This window comes from Vanessa tameamea, chromosome 19 (assembly GCF_037043105.1).
Source record: "Vanessa tameamea isolate UH-Manoa-2023 chromosome 19, ilVanTame1 primary haplotype, whole genome shotgun sequence".
Lineage (NCBI taxonomy): Eukaryota > Metazoa > Arthropoda > Insecta > Lepidoptera > Nymphalidae > Vanessa > Vanessa tameamea.
The window spans coordinates 9,414,130-9,428,603 of NC_087327.1; the positions used below are offsets into that span (position 1 = coordinate 9,414,130).

A 14,474-nucleotide genomic window follows, 5' to 3' on the forward strand; every position below is an offset into this window, starting at 1 on the left:
TAAAAATATACGTCATTGTTCGGGCAATTCATTTTCATTACTGAATCGTAATTGATGACGTTTTCATAATCGACTTCGCGAATAATCTTTTTGTCAATTACTGCCAAGCTCTTAGCGTGACCGAAGTTTATAAGTCAATTATCCACCGCGTTTAATATGTGCATTAAATTATTAAGCAGGATTTTTAAATCTTAATAATTATTGCGTTGATGAATTTATCAACGCAATCTGTCCGAGTATAAAATACAGATTCGGCTTTGAACTCTTCGCCTTTTGTTCTCGTCACTTCTAGCACTAGTTCAAGTTGATCGAGATGTAGTACAGAAATAATGAAACCAGATTTAATATCAGGGCTTAATGTTGTAATGTTATAATATTTATCTTCTGATGAAAAAAAAATGTTATCTTCTTAAAAGGACGTCTTAATTATATCACAGTCGTGATTGATCTTAATCAGCGATGAACATTATGTATTAGTAACAGTATTTCAAAAGATATTACATAATATAGTTCCATAATAAAATGACATTAATTTAAAAAAATTTGGTCAACTATACTGATATTGTAAATACGAAAGTAACTCTTTTACGCTTTCAAGGCCGATGTACTGAACCGATTTTGATGACGTTTGGTGTAAAGCTAGATCAAATACAAAGGAGCGGTATGGGTTACTGTTTTGACGGTTCGGATAACTTTCTTGGGCCAGCGGTTAGCTCATAAAGCTGGAGATTCCATGTTCGAATTTCAGTTAAGTGTAATGAAAATTTTTGAATATCTAATTTTCACACAGGTATCTAGATCTGGCAAATTGTCACCACCACCACCACCAGTGGTCACCACCCACAGATATTGGAACTGTAAGAAATATAAACTATAACGCGAATCACCGTCGCCAATGCCAAGCGATGCCTTGGGTATTAGTGACCGCTTACCAGAAGGTTTGCCGTCCAGCCTATTATTATTCAAACTACAAAACTACAAAAAAGCTACGACGCACGAGTGCATTACCATAATTTTTACATTACAATAAACATTCAATATATATATTTTAACGTATTATTATTAATTTATTAAAACACTTAATCTACATATATGATACAATTGGAGTGTCTGTTTGTAACAGTAAAATAACCGCGTTTTACTAAATCCATATGTATGTATACACGGTACATATACCGAAATATATTTTTTTTAATTTTTGTCTGTCTATCTGTTTGTTCTGATGTAATGAGGAGTTAACTTAAGCTACTTTTATTTTAGAATTATATTTAAAGTTAAAATACTGTCCAGTACTGCGCGCAGCCCTCGCGCATGCCACCACTCCATGCCAATTTTATAAGATTTAAACGCTCACGAAGTTGCAGGCACAGCTAGTTCAAAGATATAATAAAACACATCTTGTTATATATTCTAATGGAACGCTGAATGCTATAAAATCGTTAACTATTAAAACATTCAGTAACCGACGCTAATTATAAATGTCAACGATGTGGTTACCAGTGAATTCTAAATGATTGTCTATAACGAATTTTGTTTCCGTTTCAAATTAAAAAAAACGATAAAAATGTACGAGCTATTTGTGGTTTATTTATATAATATTAATATAGACTTAAAAGCTTTTTGAATCAACGTTCAAAAAGACATACCAAATGTCATATTTTATCACGATGTTTTTATACGATACGATATGAGTCAGTTAAAAAACGGTAAATGTCTCATTGTTTGAGACAGGCTTTATGTTGAAGAGATTCCTTTTTTCACTGACAAGTTTGGGATGAACTATAAACACAAATGAAGCATACTAAAACGTAGTGGTGCTTAGGCTTATTTCAACTCACAATGTTCGGTTGAAATACACTTCATTAGCCACTGAGCCAAACTAAATTCAAATATAAAAATTGAATTGAACACCATGACAGTTAGTTAGGCAAGTCAAAGTTTCAATAAAAATATCTTCTAAAAATAGTATTATTTATATGTAAATTAAAAAGTTATGATATCAAATAAACATATATTTTGATAAATATACATATGTACATCATACTTAAACATCGAATACATAATTTTACTTTAAATATGTTTGTGCATTTTTTAATTGAAACTTTAGTAATACTGCAATCCCTTTCCTATTCGGTTACAAGACAAAAGCCAATAAAAGGGCATATACTGCTAGCATTCCTTAACCGTTCTATGTAATTATGATTTCTATTGTAGCTATTTGAAATGTTATTTTGTTCTAAATTATCGAATTCCTCAGTTTAAATAGACATATTGCAACTTCACATCTTATATAACAATCTTGACGTCGTATCGATATCGTGTCGTACCGTCTAATGGTCTTCCAAACGTCATCTCGAATGTCATCATCGGGCGACAGCTGACGAAACGGGACGTCGCTTCCTCATCAATTATCTGTACGTTTGTTGGTTATGTTTCTTTGACGGCTAGTGTTACGAGGATGGTCTTCCGGCTTCGGAATAGGTGAGGACTACTGCTAGCGATAATGTACCACAGCTGTTTACAAGTTCCGATTTATATTCGGATACTATCGACTCTTCTCTATTCCATTGGATTTTTATACTGAAATATTTTGACTCAATATAGTGAATGAAAATTTAATTATTCGATACTAGTGAACCGCTCCGGCTTCGCACGGGTGCAATGCTGCCACTAAATATATTACAGAATATCATACAACGTTCACAGTTTTTCGGTCGTTAGACAATACAAACCGCTATGTTCCTGCGTTTTAAATATGTATTATCTTCGAAAATATTCATTTAAATTACATTCTGTAGCCACAATGATCTATATTAAATTCACAATGTATTTAAGATACTTATTGTCTGTTATCTTTAAGAGATAGACATATACCATCGCGGACTTTTTTATAGACATTTTTGAGGTGTACAATTCTGTAGTACATTATTTTGATCTATCTAGTAGGGTTCAGCCAGCGTTTACAATGTAAGCGCAAAAAAATTTATAAATTTACGACATCACATTAGAAACTTTTAAAATTATCAGTGTTACTTAACTATATTGTCTATGTATTACATACAAAAACCTTCCTCTCGAATCACTCTATCTATTAAAAAAAACCGCATCAAAATCCGTTGCGTAGTTTTAAAGATTTAAGCGTACAAAGGGACATAGGGACAGAGAAAGCGACTTTGTTTTATACTATGTAAAGATTGTAGACTCTATATGCTCTACCAGAGCTAATGTTGGCTAGAGTTTTAATGGGTTAATGACAAATATCACATAAGTGCATCAATTGTTGTTTTATAAAAAGCTAATCAAGAATTTGGAAACAATTTTCAAAGGTTCGAACCATTTGATACCCAAGACAGTTCGAAATTAATAGAGCAAGTGGTTTTCGAACTATTCCTAAACCTAGCAAAGATACTACAAGTTTCCAATTTAATTGTCACCGCAGTAGAAGTTTCGAATAGTTGCCGATTAGTTATTTGTTTGCAAATTGTCCGAATCAGCCGAAATCTGAACGTGGTTTGCGGTGCCACGGATTAGTTATGTTAATTGAAAATGTATTAATTATTTATTAAATCATTGAATTTAATTCTATCTCTACATAAATTTAAGTGAGCAAAGTTTCAAGTTTACAGATTAAAAAATTAATCGATTAAAACTATTAGTTAATTTAGAATATGAATTTCATAACAAAAACTTTGTCGCTTAACAAATAAAAACTTAATAAATCAATAAAATTGCCAACATTACATAAACGCTTGAACTACTAAACAGATATTTAGACATTTTATACATATTTAATGAGGTTACATAATATATTCCATGATTATTATCAGTATTTTTATTTAATTTATATTTAGCTATGACAGACTGGCAAACAGACATTGGCACTGTAAAAAAATATTAAGCATTTATTACTTCGCCAACGCGTCTCCTTGAGAACTATGATGTTATGTCCATTGTTTCTGTTAGACTGGCTCACTCACCCTTCTAATTGGATCACAACAATACTAATATCGCTGTTTGACTGTAAAATACGTATATTTCCTTAAATGTAAATTCACATATATATTTCAAATATGTTTGACGACAAGATGTAAATTATGGTATCATCGATGTCTACAAACAGCGGATACGAAAACCACTAACAAAGTCGCTAATATAACGAGCTACCTATCTAGGTAATTAAGTTAAAATTTCTCGAACAAAAAAAATCCTTTGAACACGGGAAGTCACAAAGTTTCACGTAATTATTACGAACGTTTAGTGGTCCCGGAGCGATTGAGGAATTTGACAAAAAAAAAATTTAATCTCTGTCAGTTTTGGGGAAAAAATTAGGTGTCGTTTACTGTCGACAAAATAAAGCGATTTTTGAAAATTTTTATTTCCAAATTTTTTTATTTTATTTTAATTTTAATTTGATTTGATTATTATTGAAGTTGTCAATTAGACTTGTTTTAATTATAATTAATTTATTGTTGTACACTAATTAAAATTTTGATAACTCTAAAAAGTAAAATATAACTAAAAAATAGTATTACATAGTGAATTAATTATTTATATTGTTTAAACGAATTCCAATTTTAAATATAATAGATTCAATGAAATAAAAATGATGCTTATAAACGCTTTTGATGATGAAGTTTCAGAGATTACAATCCGCTCTTCGCCCTTCACTATATTACAACCGTAACTGTCATGTTGACAGTTTGAAATGTGAACGGGCGGGAGTGACGTATGAGGGCACATCAAAATAAAGGGGATCGCTCACTCAACGCGCTGTCGGTGTGTGATAAATTATGTTCGATAAACACCTTTAAGTAATACATAATGAAGGCGTTTTCAAGTTTTTTTTTTTAAATAAACAAAGCAAAAGCTTAGAAAAATGTTTTCGGTGTTAATTGGTCGTATCTTGATCCTGCAATAAACTAAAAGAATAGAGGCTTCAATTTTTCTAATCGGTCTATGAAATTAAAATTCAGTCAATATGAAATCAAGATATATAATTATATGTACATACGCATATATATGCACCAAAAACTCTGCTCTCCCATCTCCTAAATATATATTGTCTAAATTATGATTTTTAAAGTATATATTTAAACCAACATCTTCGAATAGACGACAAAAAAAAAACTTTTAGGTGAAACGAAATATCAACTGTTTCGAAGAACTTGGATATTGAATAATTGATAAGGATACACAGTGCAATATAATATTCACGAATGGCGCAGGAGTGTATCATACGCTTTTGTTTTTTATAACAATACAGAAAACTACTTTTTTATCTAAAGTTAATAGGCAGACGAGCAAATAGGCCATTTGAAGGTAAACTCAACTGATGTTTGCGTAAGAAATTTGCACCAAGCACCAACTTTGTCAAATAATATGTTATGTTATGTTACTGGCTACTTGTAAATTTTCAGACAGTATAATATAAACTTTATTGTATTTTAAATATTAGAAAAGAGCAACTACTGAGTTTCCTGTCAGCTCTTCTCGGTAGAAACTATATTTTGCACCGGCGGCAGCTTTTCGTTTAATCGAGTTTTGTAAAATTACAATTCAAAAGTGCTTGAATGAAGTATATTTTGATTTCGATTTTTTGCTCATTTTAAACCAACCACACCAATTATGTTTAGGTTATGACAGTTTTGCGGCAGAATATATGTTGATTGGGTGGTACCTACACAAACACGCACAAAGCCCCCCATGTTAAATTGTATGTTATGTATTTTGATTTATATTGAGGAGTGTTAAAGAGTTACAAAACTCTGTTTTCATCTTTGACACTGATTAATACAAATAAGCATACGTTTGAACGAAAATAGCCCGAACTGTTTGTGTATAAAATTTTAAAGCTTCAATAAACGACTTTGCCACTAATTTATGACTTTTATAATAGTTTTTAACTTAAACTGAGACTTAAAATAGACGCCAATAACCAATGTAAAAGACCTAATCGTCTTCAATAAATAAATCATGGAACAGACCATTTTATACTGGTTTTCCAGTATACCGAAGATCTACAGTTCCGTAATAAATACTTATAATGACGGCTCATAATAAATTGGCGATACGGTGAATTGGTTTAAAGAAAATATTTAGTTTGGGATCATTAACGACTTTCTGATGATGGATGGCTATGAAGATGATTTTAATGTACAGAAAGAGTTCTCTACTAACCGTGAAATTTTAAAAGTTTCTTGTCCTTTGATTTAGGTTCGATGTAAAATGTGTTTTGAATTGGTACCCATAGTTTATAATAAAAATTTTGATATAGAGACATCCAGGGTCGGTTATATTTATTTTACTCTAGAAAACAAATGATCCAACTAATGATAGTATAATATCAGAGTGGTCTTTTTGGTCCAGCGGTTAAACAACGTGAATCTGACCTGACACGTGACAAGCAACACTGAATTTTAATTCGTTTATAATTCATATCCGAGAGCCGAGATGGCACTGTGGTCAGAACGCGTGCATCTGAACTGATGATTGCAGCTTCAAAGATCACCACCATTATTTTTTAGTGCTAAATTTGTGTTTATTATTCATCTCATGCCCAGCGTTGAAAGAAAACATCGTGATGATACCCTCATTTGTCTAATTTCAATTTGTATTGGAACAGTCCGGTGGAATAAGCTCCAAAACCATTCCCTAAAAGGGAGCAAAGGGCTTAGCCCAGTAGTGGGACATTTACAGGCTGTTAATCCTTATTCATATGGTGAAGAAAATCATAACGAAACGATTGCCGCCGATCTGATTTTTCTTATTATTATATTAAACGTAAGGGAGTAATTCTTACGTTAAAAATAATGAGCAAAATGTCGGTATCTATTTTCAGCGACTTATCATACACATTTTTCTTATTGCAATACAAATTTTTTATCAATAAATTACAATTAGACCGACAACTCAAGACAATCAAGTTAAACTTAGAACATTAGAATACAAGTTCAACATTCTATTGACTTAACCCATCAGGCTAAGTTCAATATCTGGTTAATTTTACGCAAGATTACGAAAGAAAACAATAAAAGGAGGATCATTACGGAGTATTATCATATAAATTGAAAAAGATTTACACAGTGAAAACCATGGAGATGTCTATTAAGTAACTTTTTATTTTTAATGAGAATCTTCTGCTGAGTGTTAACTCGATTGTTATACTTCCTCTCTGTCATCGGCCTCTACTCCTTCGTGTGCTTATTATTGTAATCTTAAAATAAAAAAAAAAATTACCATTAGAATGAAATTCTTTTACGTGACTGTCAATAGATTGAACTGGCAGAAATTGAAGCCGAGCTTAGTGCCGTGGTAGCTTTGCGTTTAAAATGACGATTCAAATGTGCTTGTAAGCCTTATTATAACTAATATAATTGAAAATTATATAAAATAATGAAATAAAAATAAAATAAATAAGAGTAACACGACTCCCATCCAATCCCTGTTCTGACGAAACCAAATAGGTGTGCACTATGATTTGTGACCGCTCTCTGACGTCTGATTTCAGTCACGCGTCACCTTGTCAGGGGTACCGTTATTTATTACACTCATATCAGCCGGGACGTAATGGGGCTGTTATTTTCGTACAAGTCGCAAGATGAAATTAAAAGTGTCATAAGTCGACTTACTAGTTTTCACGCTAGAGATGCTAAGAGACATCGGATGAACTGTGATTTTATGATATATGAATTTAGTTAAAGTTTGTAGACCCAAATAACATAGTTTATTTTATATTATTCTATTTTTATTTTATGATATAGGTTAGAGGAGCAAATGGTCCACCTGATGGTAAGTGGTCACCATCGTTCATAGAAAATGGCGCTTTAAGAGAAATTAACCATTCCTTACATCGCCAATGCGCCATCAACCTTGAGAACTACGTTGTTATGTCCCTTGTGTCTGTAGTTACACTTGATGACTCACTCAAACCGAAACACAACATTACTGAGTCAGTACTCAGTCAGTCAGTGATGACTGGGTGGTACCTACCCAGACGAGCTTGCACAAAGCCCTACCACCAAGAGATGGCCATTCATGTTTCTTTTCCTATTGCTTGGCTATGGCTCAGTGGTTTCCACTTAGCGTAGTGCACCTCGAGCGCGTTAAGTCATATCATTAAGTAATTTTACAGCTTATTCTTAACTGATATATCTAAGCCTAAGAATTACATCTAGACAGACACGACCGGTGGCTTATAATATGCATCGATAAAGTTATAATTAAATATGCATACGTATATCTTTAACATTATTAACGATCAAACCAAAATAGTTGCTAAAAATACTCGATTTTGAAATTCTCCAACGAATTTCGAATTCCCGTGAGAGCTGTTAGACGGTTTTTAGTTCTAAATCACTTTCGTTAATTACGAAAGCATCCTTTTCTCGGAAATACTTGCTGTCGTCCCCTGATTTATTATTTTTAGGTTCGGTGATGTATTTAAATGTAAGTAAACGAAAATCGTTATTAAAATAACTTTCATTAAGACTTGAAATAGGAAATTTTGTATTAGTAAATTAGTGTTATTTAAGATCTTCTATAATAATCATTTATCGTTGACGTAAATTGATATCGGCTTAATCGGTTGTGCTCTCACATGCTAAACTATTGTATCTTTGGCCTAATGTCTTGCTTATTAATATGTCAATCCTGATATTCTCGAATCGAATCCTCCGAAATCCATCTAGGATTCGATTGGATTCATCATTCTATGTGAGGAATGATTAATATTTTTGATAATGTTTGTAAATATTAGTTGGTTTCGACGAACTCCGTGGTCGAGTAGTGTGAACACCGGTTTTCACGGGTATGCCATTCCCGGGTTCGATTCTCGGCCGAGTCGATGTAGAAAAAGTTCATTAGTTTTCTATGTTGTCTTGGGTCCGGGTGTTTGTGGTACCGTCGTTACTTCTGATTTTCCATAGCACAAGTGCTTTAGCTACTTACATTGGGATCAGAGTAATGTATGTGATGTTGTCCAATATTTATTTATTTGATAGTGGCTTACCATCGAGTGGTCCATTTGTCCGACCGCCAATCTTATCAAAAAAAGGGAATTATCAGTAGCCCAGATTTAGTTTAGGTAGTGATTAGCCCTATACCACAGAAAGAGCTATTCTTGTACCGAAGTTCTCTTTGTTCGTGGTTTATCATCATCTGACTATAAGAATCAAGTTATTAAGAATGCATCATTATTTCAGTTGCAGACCAACGAATATATTGCAATTAGTTTCGTAAATTATTGGTTGATATTTCTTACATCCACTAGTATATATAAGCGCTTAAATCAAACATTTTCTATATCAAGATATGTCTGTAAATGTGATAAATACGTACCCTAAAGTCAGAACACAAAGAAAAATCTCTGCCAATGGCATAAGTAAATTGATATATTGATAGCTCAATGCAAAAGTCAGTTAAGACAAAGATTTATTTAACAATAATTACAAAGGCTGCACTTATTATTATTGAAATCAATGAAGCGTAGAGCGAAGGACCGCCAGAATAGTATCTCAGTTCTCTTGTGGTTCTGTCCATCTCGAGAAGGCACGCCATGATTTCCTCATTGTTTGGTATAATTTGTTCTGGCGGTAATAAGAAACCGTACTCGCCGATATCACGAAGTTCAAATAGATATACAATTGGAATGTCTCCAACTCCCTTCACCCAGTCAAAGCTGGACCCTGATACGGAATCTGAAAAATATGAAAAAAATTAATTACATATTAGATTAGTAGTATGTAGCTTACCATCCTACTAATCTAATGTTAACGTTTGAATGTTTATTTTTTGAAGTGATATCTTCTTATACGGCCTCTTTACGTAACGCGTTACGGTGTCAGTCTGTCTGGCTTCCCTTTCTCTTAGGCATACGGCAGCGATTAGTTTAAGTTATCACTTATTTTCCGCGTCCCAAAACGCACACGGAGAGATCGGCCTTTTGATGGTAAGTGTTCAATGTCACGGTCGAAAGCTAGTTTTAGTTGTATTAATTTTTCTGTAACTATTGTTTGGAAATTTCCGTGGTAACTACGCCATTGCGCATAAAATAAATGTCTCATTGCTGAGCAAATGTCTGATCTAATATCGAGGAGAAAGTTTGTAGCCTTTTCCACCACGCTGCTCCAGTACGGGTTGGTGGCCACATTAATGCTATCCCCTCTTGCTTTCCTTCACCGTCAAGTACAAGATAAAATAATTAAGATTCACATGTTCAACTGAAAAATGTGTGAATTTATCCACTAATTAAATATTATTTAGTTTTTATTAAGTATAGAGTATTCTCATTTAAAATTTATATTATAAATAAATTATCAAACGAAATGGCTCACATAAAATATCAGCTGAAGTTCCAACCTGGTAGTTAGTCCCGTGTTTTTGAGTCAGTTTCTCCGCTCCACGAATTGCTATCTCGTACTGTTAACAGGGAAAAATTTATTGGTCGTTTCAAGTCAATTCACCCTGAACTGTGGTAAATAAGGCCGACTTTAAAAGAATCGTGATTATCTAACCGGTAAATCTCAACAGTGATGTTCGCGGTTACTTTGATATCCTTTGCAAGTATTTCTCTTTGAGCTTCGAATCAAAGTGAGCGGTTTTTATATATTTTTAATTATTTTGTTTCAACAAAGTTAGCTTGTTTTAAAGTTTTTTTAAAAATACGTTGGTTTATTGTTGAAAGTGTTATTAACGTTATGATCATCTGTTTTATTTGTATTTGGAAACTTAATTTTGTTTTAATTATATACAATGAAAATCAGTTATATATATAAAAATAAATACATAACAATATATTATATAATAATTATTACATAATATAATAATCGTATTCATACTTTTGCCAATAAACTTTTTGTTAATAATTCGGACCATAATTTAGGCCAGCATCGTTAACGTTACGAAACTTTGATCAAAAAGTAAATAAGAACAAAATCAAAGTATTCATACTGAGTCATGGTTTGTTATTGAGTTATGGGTAAGAACAAAATTAATCAACAAAACTATGATAAATTAGCTGATTCACTCGTTTAATTCGATTATGATCTAGGTTAATGACGTCAAAGTTATTATAATAAATGTAACAAAAAAAATCCTCACAATAATTGAATTAAAAAAATATATTAATATTTCTATCAATGATAAACAAAATGGTTCGTAAAGATGTTCCTTAAATAAACCGTTGCGCTTTTGGTCGAGTGTTTGGTCTCCGGTTGCCACAAATATTTTAATTATATCGATCTCGGTCGTAGTTAGGGTATACATCTCTAGTTATTGTGTACATCTCTTATTTAGTAGTTATCAATTAATTGAACTTATGTTAAAGCACTTGAAAGTATACCTTTTTTATTATTTCAATTTTTTTTTAATATTTGATATCGAAACGATGACCTTCCTTATTGTCGACACATGTATACATTTTATTATTTTGATAAAGTGTGTCCTTTTTTTTTATTATTTAATTTCAAATAAAGTATTTTCAAACTCTATTTAAAGAAGCATATCCGTGTGTTACGCTTTCATGGCTAAATCACTGCACCAATGTTGATGACATTTGAAACGAAGCAACCTTAAGCCTCAAGGATGGACTTAGGCTCCTTTTTTACACTTCAAGAAGATAAAATTGTAGATGAGGGGTTGTATGCAAATTCTTGGTTTTCATCACAAAGTAAATTCCTCGCGGGCGATATCGCGGTATCAGCTAGTTGTTCATAAGTGTAATAGTTTAGAAATATGTACATTTATGTTTAAATCTTACCAAATCCGCGTAGTTTGTGACTTGAAGCACGTCGATACCAGACAAGTGGCTATATGGTATGAGGGTCATCTGAGAATATGAGTGAAAAGCGAAATAATATAAAACATTTCCAGTTCTCTTCAAACTTAACAAGTAGTTCGATATGGCCTGGGTTTCAGGTTCAGATGCCGGAGAAGGACCAGCGTAGGTCTGCGTGCATGGGTCAGAAGAGGCACCAACGGCTGTAGAAAACGACAAAGTGAAAATTAATTAAAATTAAATAGTTTTTCAGTTTTGTTTTAGTTAATATTCATATAAAAATACATACATTTGTAGTTTACGTAGATGGCTTAATTACCATAAAAGTCACGATACTATATTTTACAAAGTAATAAATGATATGAAAAATTCTTACGATACTTAATATTTAATGCTCTTTGCGATATGATTGTGGTATTTTTATTATACAGAAAGGCGATTTATTGTATAATTAAAATTTTAAACTTACTCATCCACAAATAGTCGAAATTTCTGTTAAGATCTATACCATTACTTAGATCGTCATTTCCGGTACAACTAGTGCCGTATAAAAGATTACGATTTTTTCTCCACATACGATCCTGAAAATGATTGATATATTTAATTAAGTTGATAACATATATACTACAAGAAAAATCTACCTACCTTCTAAATAGATAGGCAGATCCCTAAAGTAAGCCTGCAAAGGTGTCCACTGTTCGTTATGTGTCCTCCTCATTTGGAGGACCAAGAGGAACTTAGTCCTCCAAACCGTTCCAGTACAGGTGCTACTATTTACTTATAATTTTAATAAACTTACATTTAAAAAGGAATACACGTAGCCATCAGGATTAATAACAGGAAATATATGCCATACAAAAGTTTCCGCCATAAATTTAGTGTCAGGATCATCGCTGGTTAGAAATTCTTTAATAATCCAAGTGACAGTTGCTGGTGATATCCATTCTCTAGAGTGAATGCCACCTTCAATCATTCCTGTTAAAGGATTATTTCCCCTATTACCAGGTTTAAGGTCAATAATCACGCCTTTAATTTCACGGCCTTCATTAGATCTCCCAATAGATACGGTTTTAACGGTATCTGGATACATTGTTTGTAATTCATCAAGCCAAGCGTGGATTCTTTCTAAATTGTGATATTCATTCCAATTAAAAGAGCCAAGACTGCTGCTTCGAGCTGTCTTGGCAGACTGCATTTGAGCGTGAATTAATCTAGAAAAAAAAATTATATTAATTTTCTTAGTAATGTTAAAGCCAGTTTAAACTAATTACAGACACTTAACTGATCTTACTTATAGGTTTTAGAAAATATATAATCTGAAAATAAAATCTGGTCCATTAAGTGCCAATTAATAAAAGTATAGAAATTTTGTACTCAATAAATATATTAATAGTGAACAAATATGAATAAAAATAAAGTTAATTTAAGGAGGAATTAAAAGTAAAAAAGCATGTGAATAAAGAGTAGTAGCAAATATCTAGCAAAAAATTTTGTCTGAACATTGATGTCAAACATTTGCTTTTCTTGCGTCTATTAGAAACAAGCTTAGAAGTCTTTCGGAATATCTTCGCAGAATAGGAATAAGACCGGATGTACGCGACCGATTGTTATTCGGGGTAACAGTTACCTACTCCATTATAATTTCAGAGAAACGAATACGAGTATGTAAAATTAGTTCTTGTTCAGGAAAATACTTCGGCTGACTTCCATTTTATTCGATTTCTGATAAATTTGATTGTTCATAAAATATTGAACGTCTGTGATGACATTTCTTATTTTGCTGGCTCCATGACATTTAAAGTTACTAATGCCAAAGCTCGGTCTCAGTAAATCATAAAAAAAGAACTATAAGTATGTAATGTACCAACAATATTAAGATTGTTAATTTTATAGCATAATTTTATATCCCTCTTTTAAGATTACTGAACAATAGTTTTCTATTATTTTTAAAATTACTTACTCTTGCACGTTAGATATTTTTACAACAGGATCCATTCCAAGACTTTTAGTATATTTAACAAATTGATCATCTTTACTAGGTGGTACCATTATTCTTACATCTTTGTTGACAACAATAACATCAGTCCATAAATCGTACTCTTCTTTTCCTAGATCGTTCAAAATTTGCACTTGTTCATCTGTTCTCGGTACGATTTTGTATACTTTATAGTTTTCATAACTTTTATAAGCTCCACTGACTGTAACTATCAATACGGCAAATATCACTAATTCTAAATTAAAAATCTTCATTTTGATCTTTTAAATTTAAACTAAATTATAACTCAAAAAACTTATATTTCCATTTAAACCAAACTATGAAATGAAAAGATCTATCGATAAATGTTATATTTAGTCAAAGTGGTACTAAATGGAGAGATTATCGATTTATCTATATAGTACCATAAAAGCGTTTAATTTTTTTTTGATAAAACTAAGTATCTAATGATTATAATATCTACTATTGTCATTGATTATAATGTATTGTAGAACAACATAGTTTTTTAGTATCTTTTGTAGAAAATAGATCAATAGTATAATTTCTCAAAACTTTGAAAACATTTAAATCCTTCGAATAAGAATTCCCAATATTTTTAATAATTTAATTATTGTTTTACCTTCGTTAAAACTACTAATATAATTGGTATTTTTATTTTATTTTAAGACGGTTATAAGCTAGTCAAAATTTTTATTGTAACTACGC

General features: G+C 31.9%; 1 protein-coding gene across 1 annotated transcript; it reads right to left on the reverse strand.

Annotated features, from left to right (window-relative positions):
- Positions 1-9,414: 9,414 nt before the first annotated feature.
- On the reverse strand, positions 9,415-14,115 carry LOC113399283 (zinc carboxypeptidase-like). Its single transcript, XM_026638378.2, has 6 exons — positions 13,734-14,115; positions 12,573-12,984; positions 12,243-12,354; positions 11,756-11,976; positions 10,332-10,416; positions 9,415-9,695 (listed from the first exon to the last, which is right to left on the reverse strand). Exons 1-6 carry the CDS (start codon positions 14,021-14,023, stop codon positions 9,430-9,432), a joined length of 1,386 nt encoding a protein of 461 aa, XP_026494163.2. The 5' UTR covers positions 14,024-14,115; the 3' UTR covers positions 9,415-9,429.
- Positions 14,116-14,474: the final 359 nt, after the last annotated feature.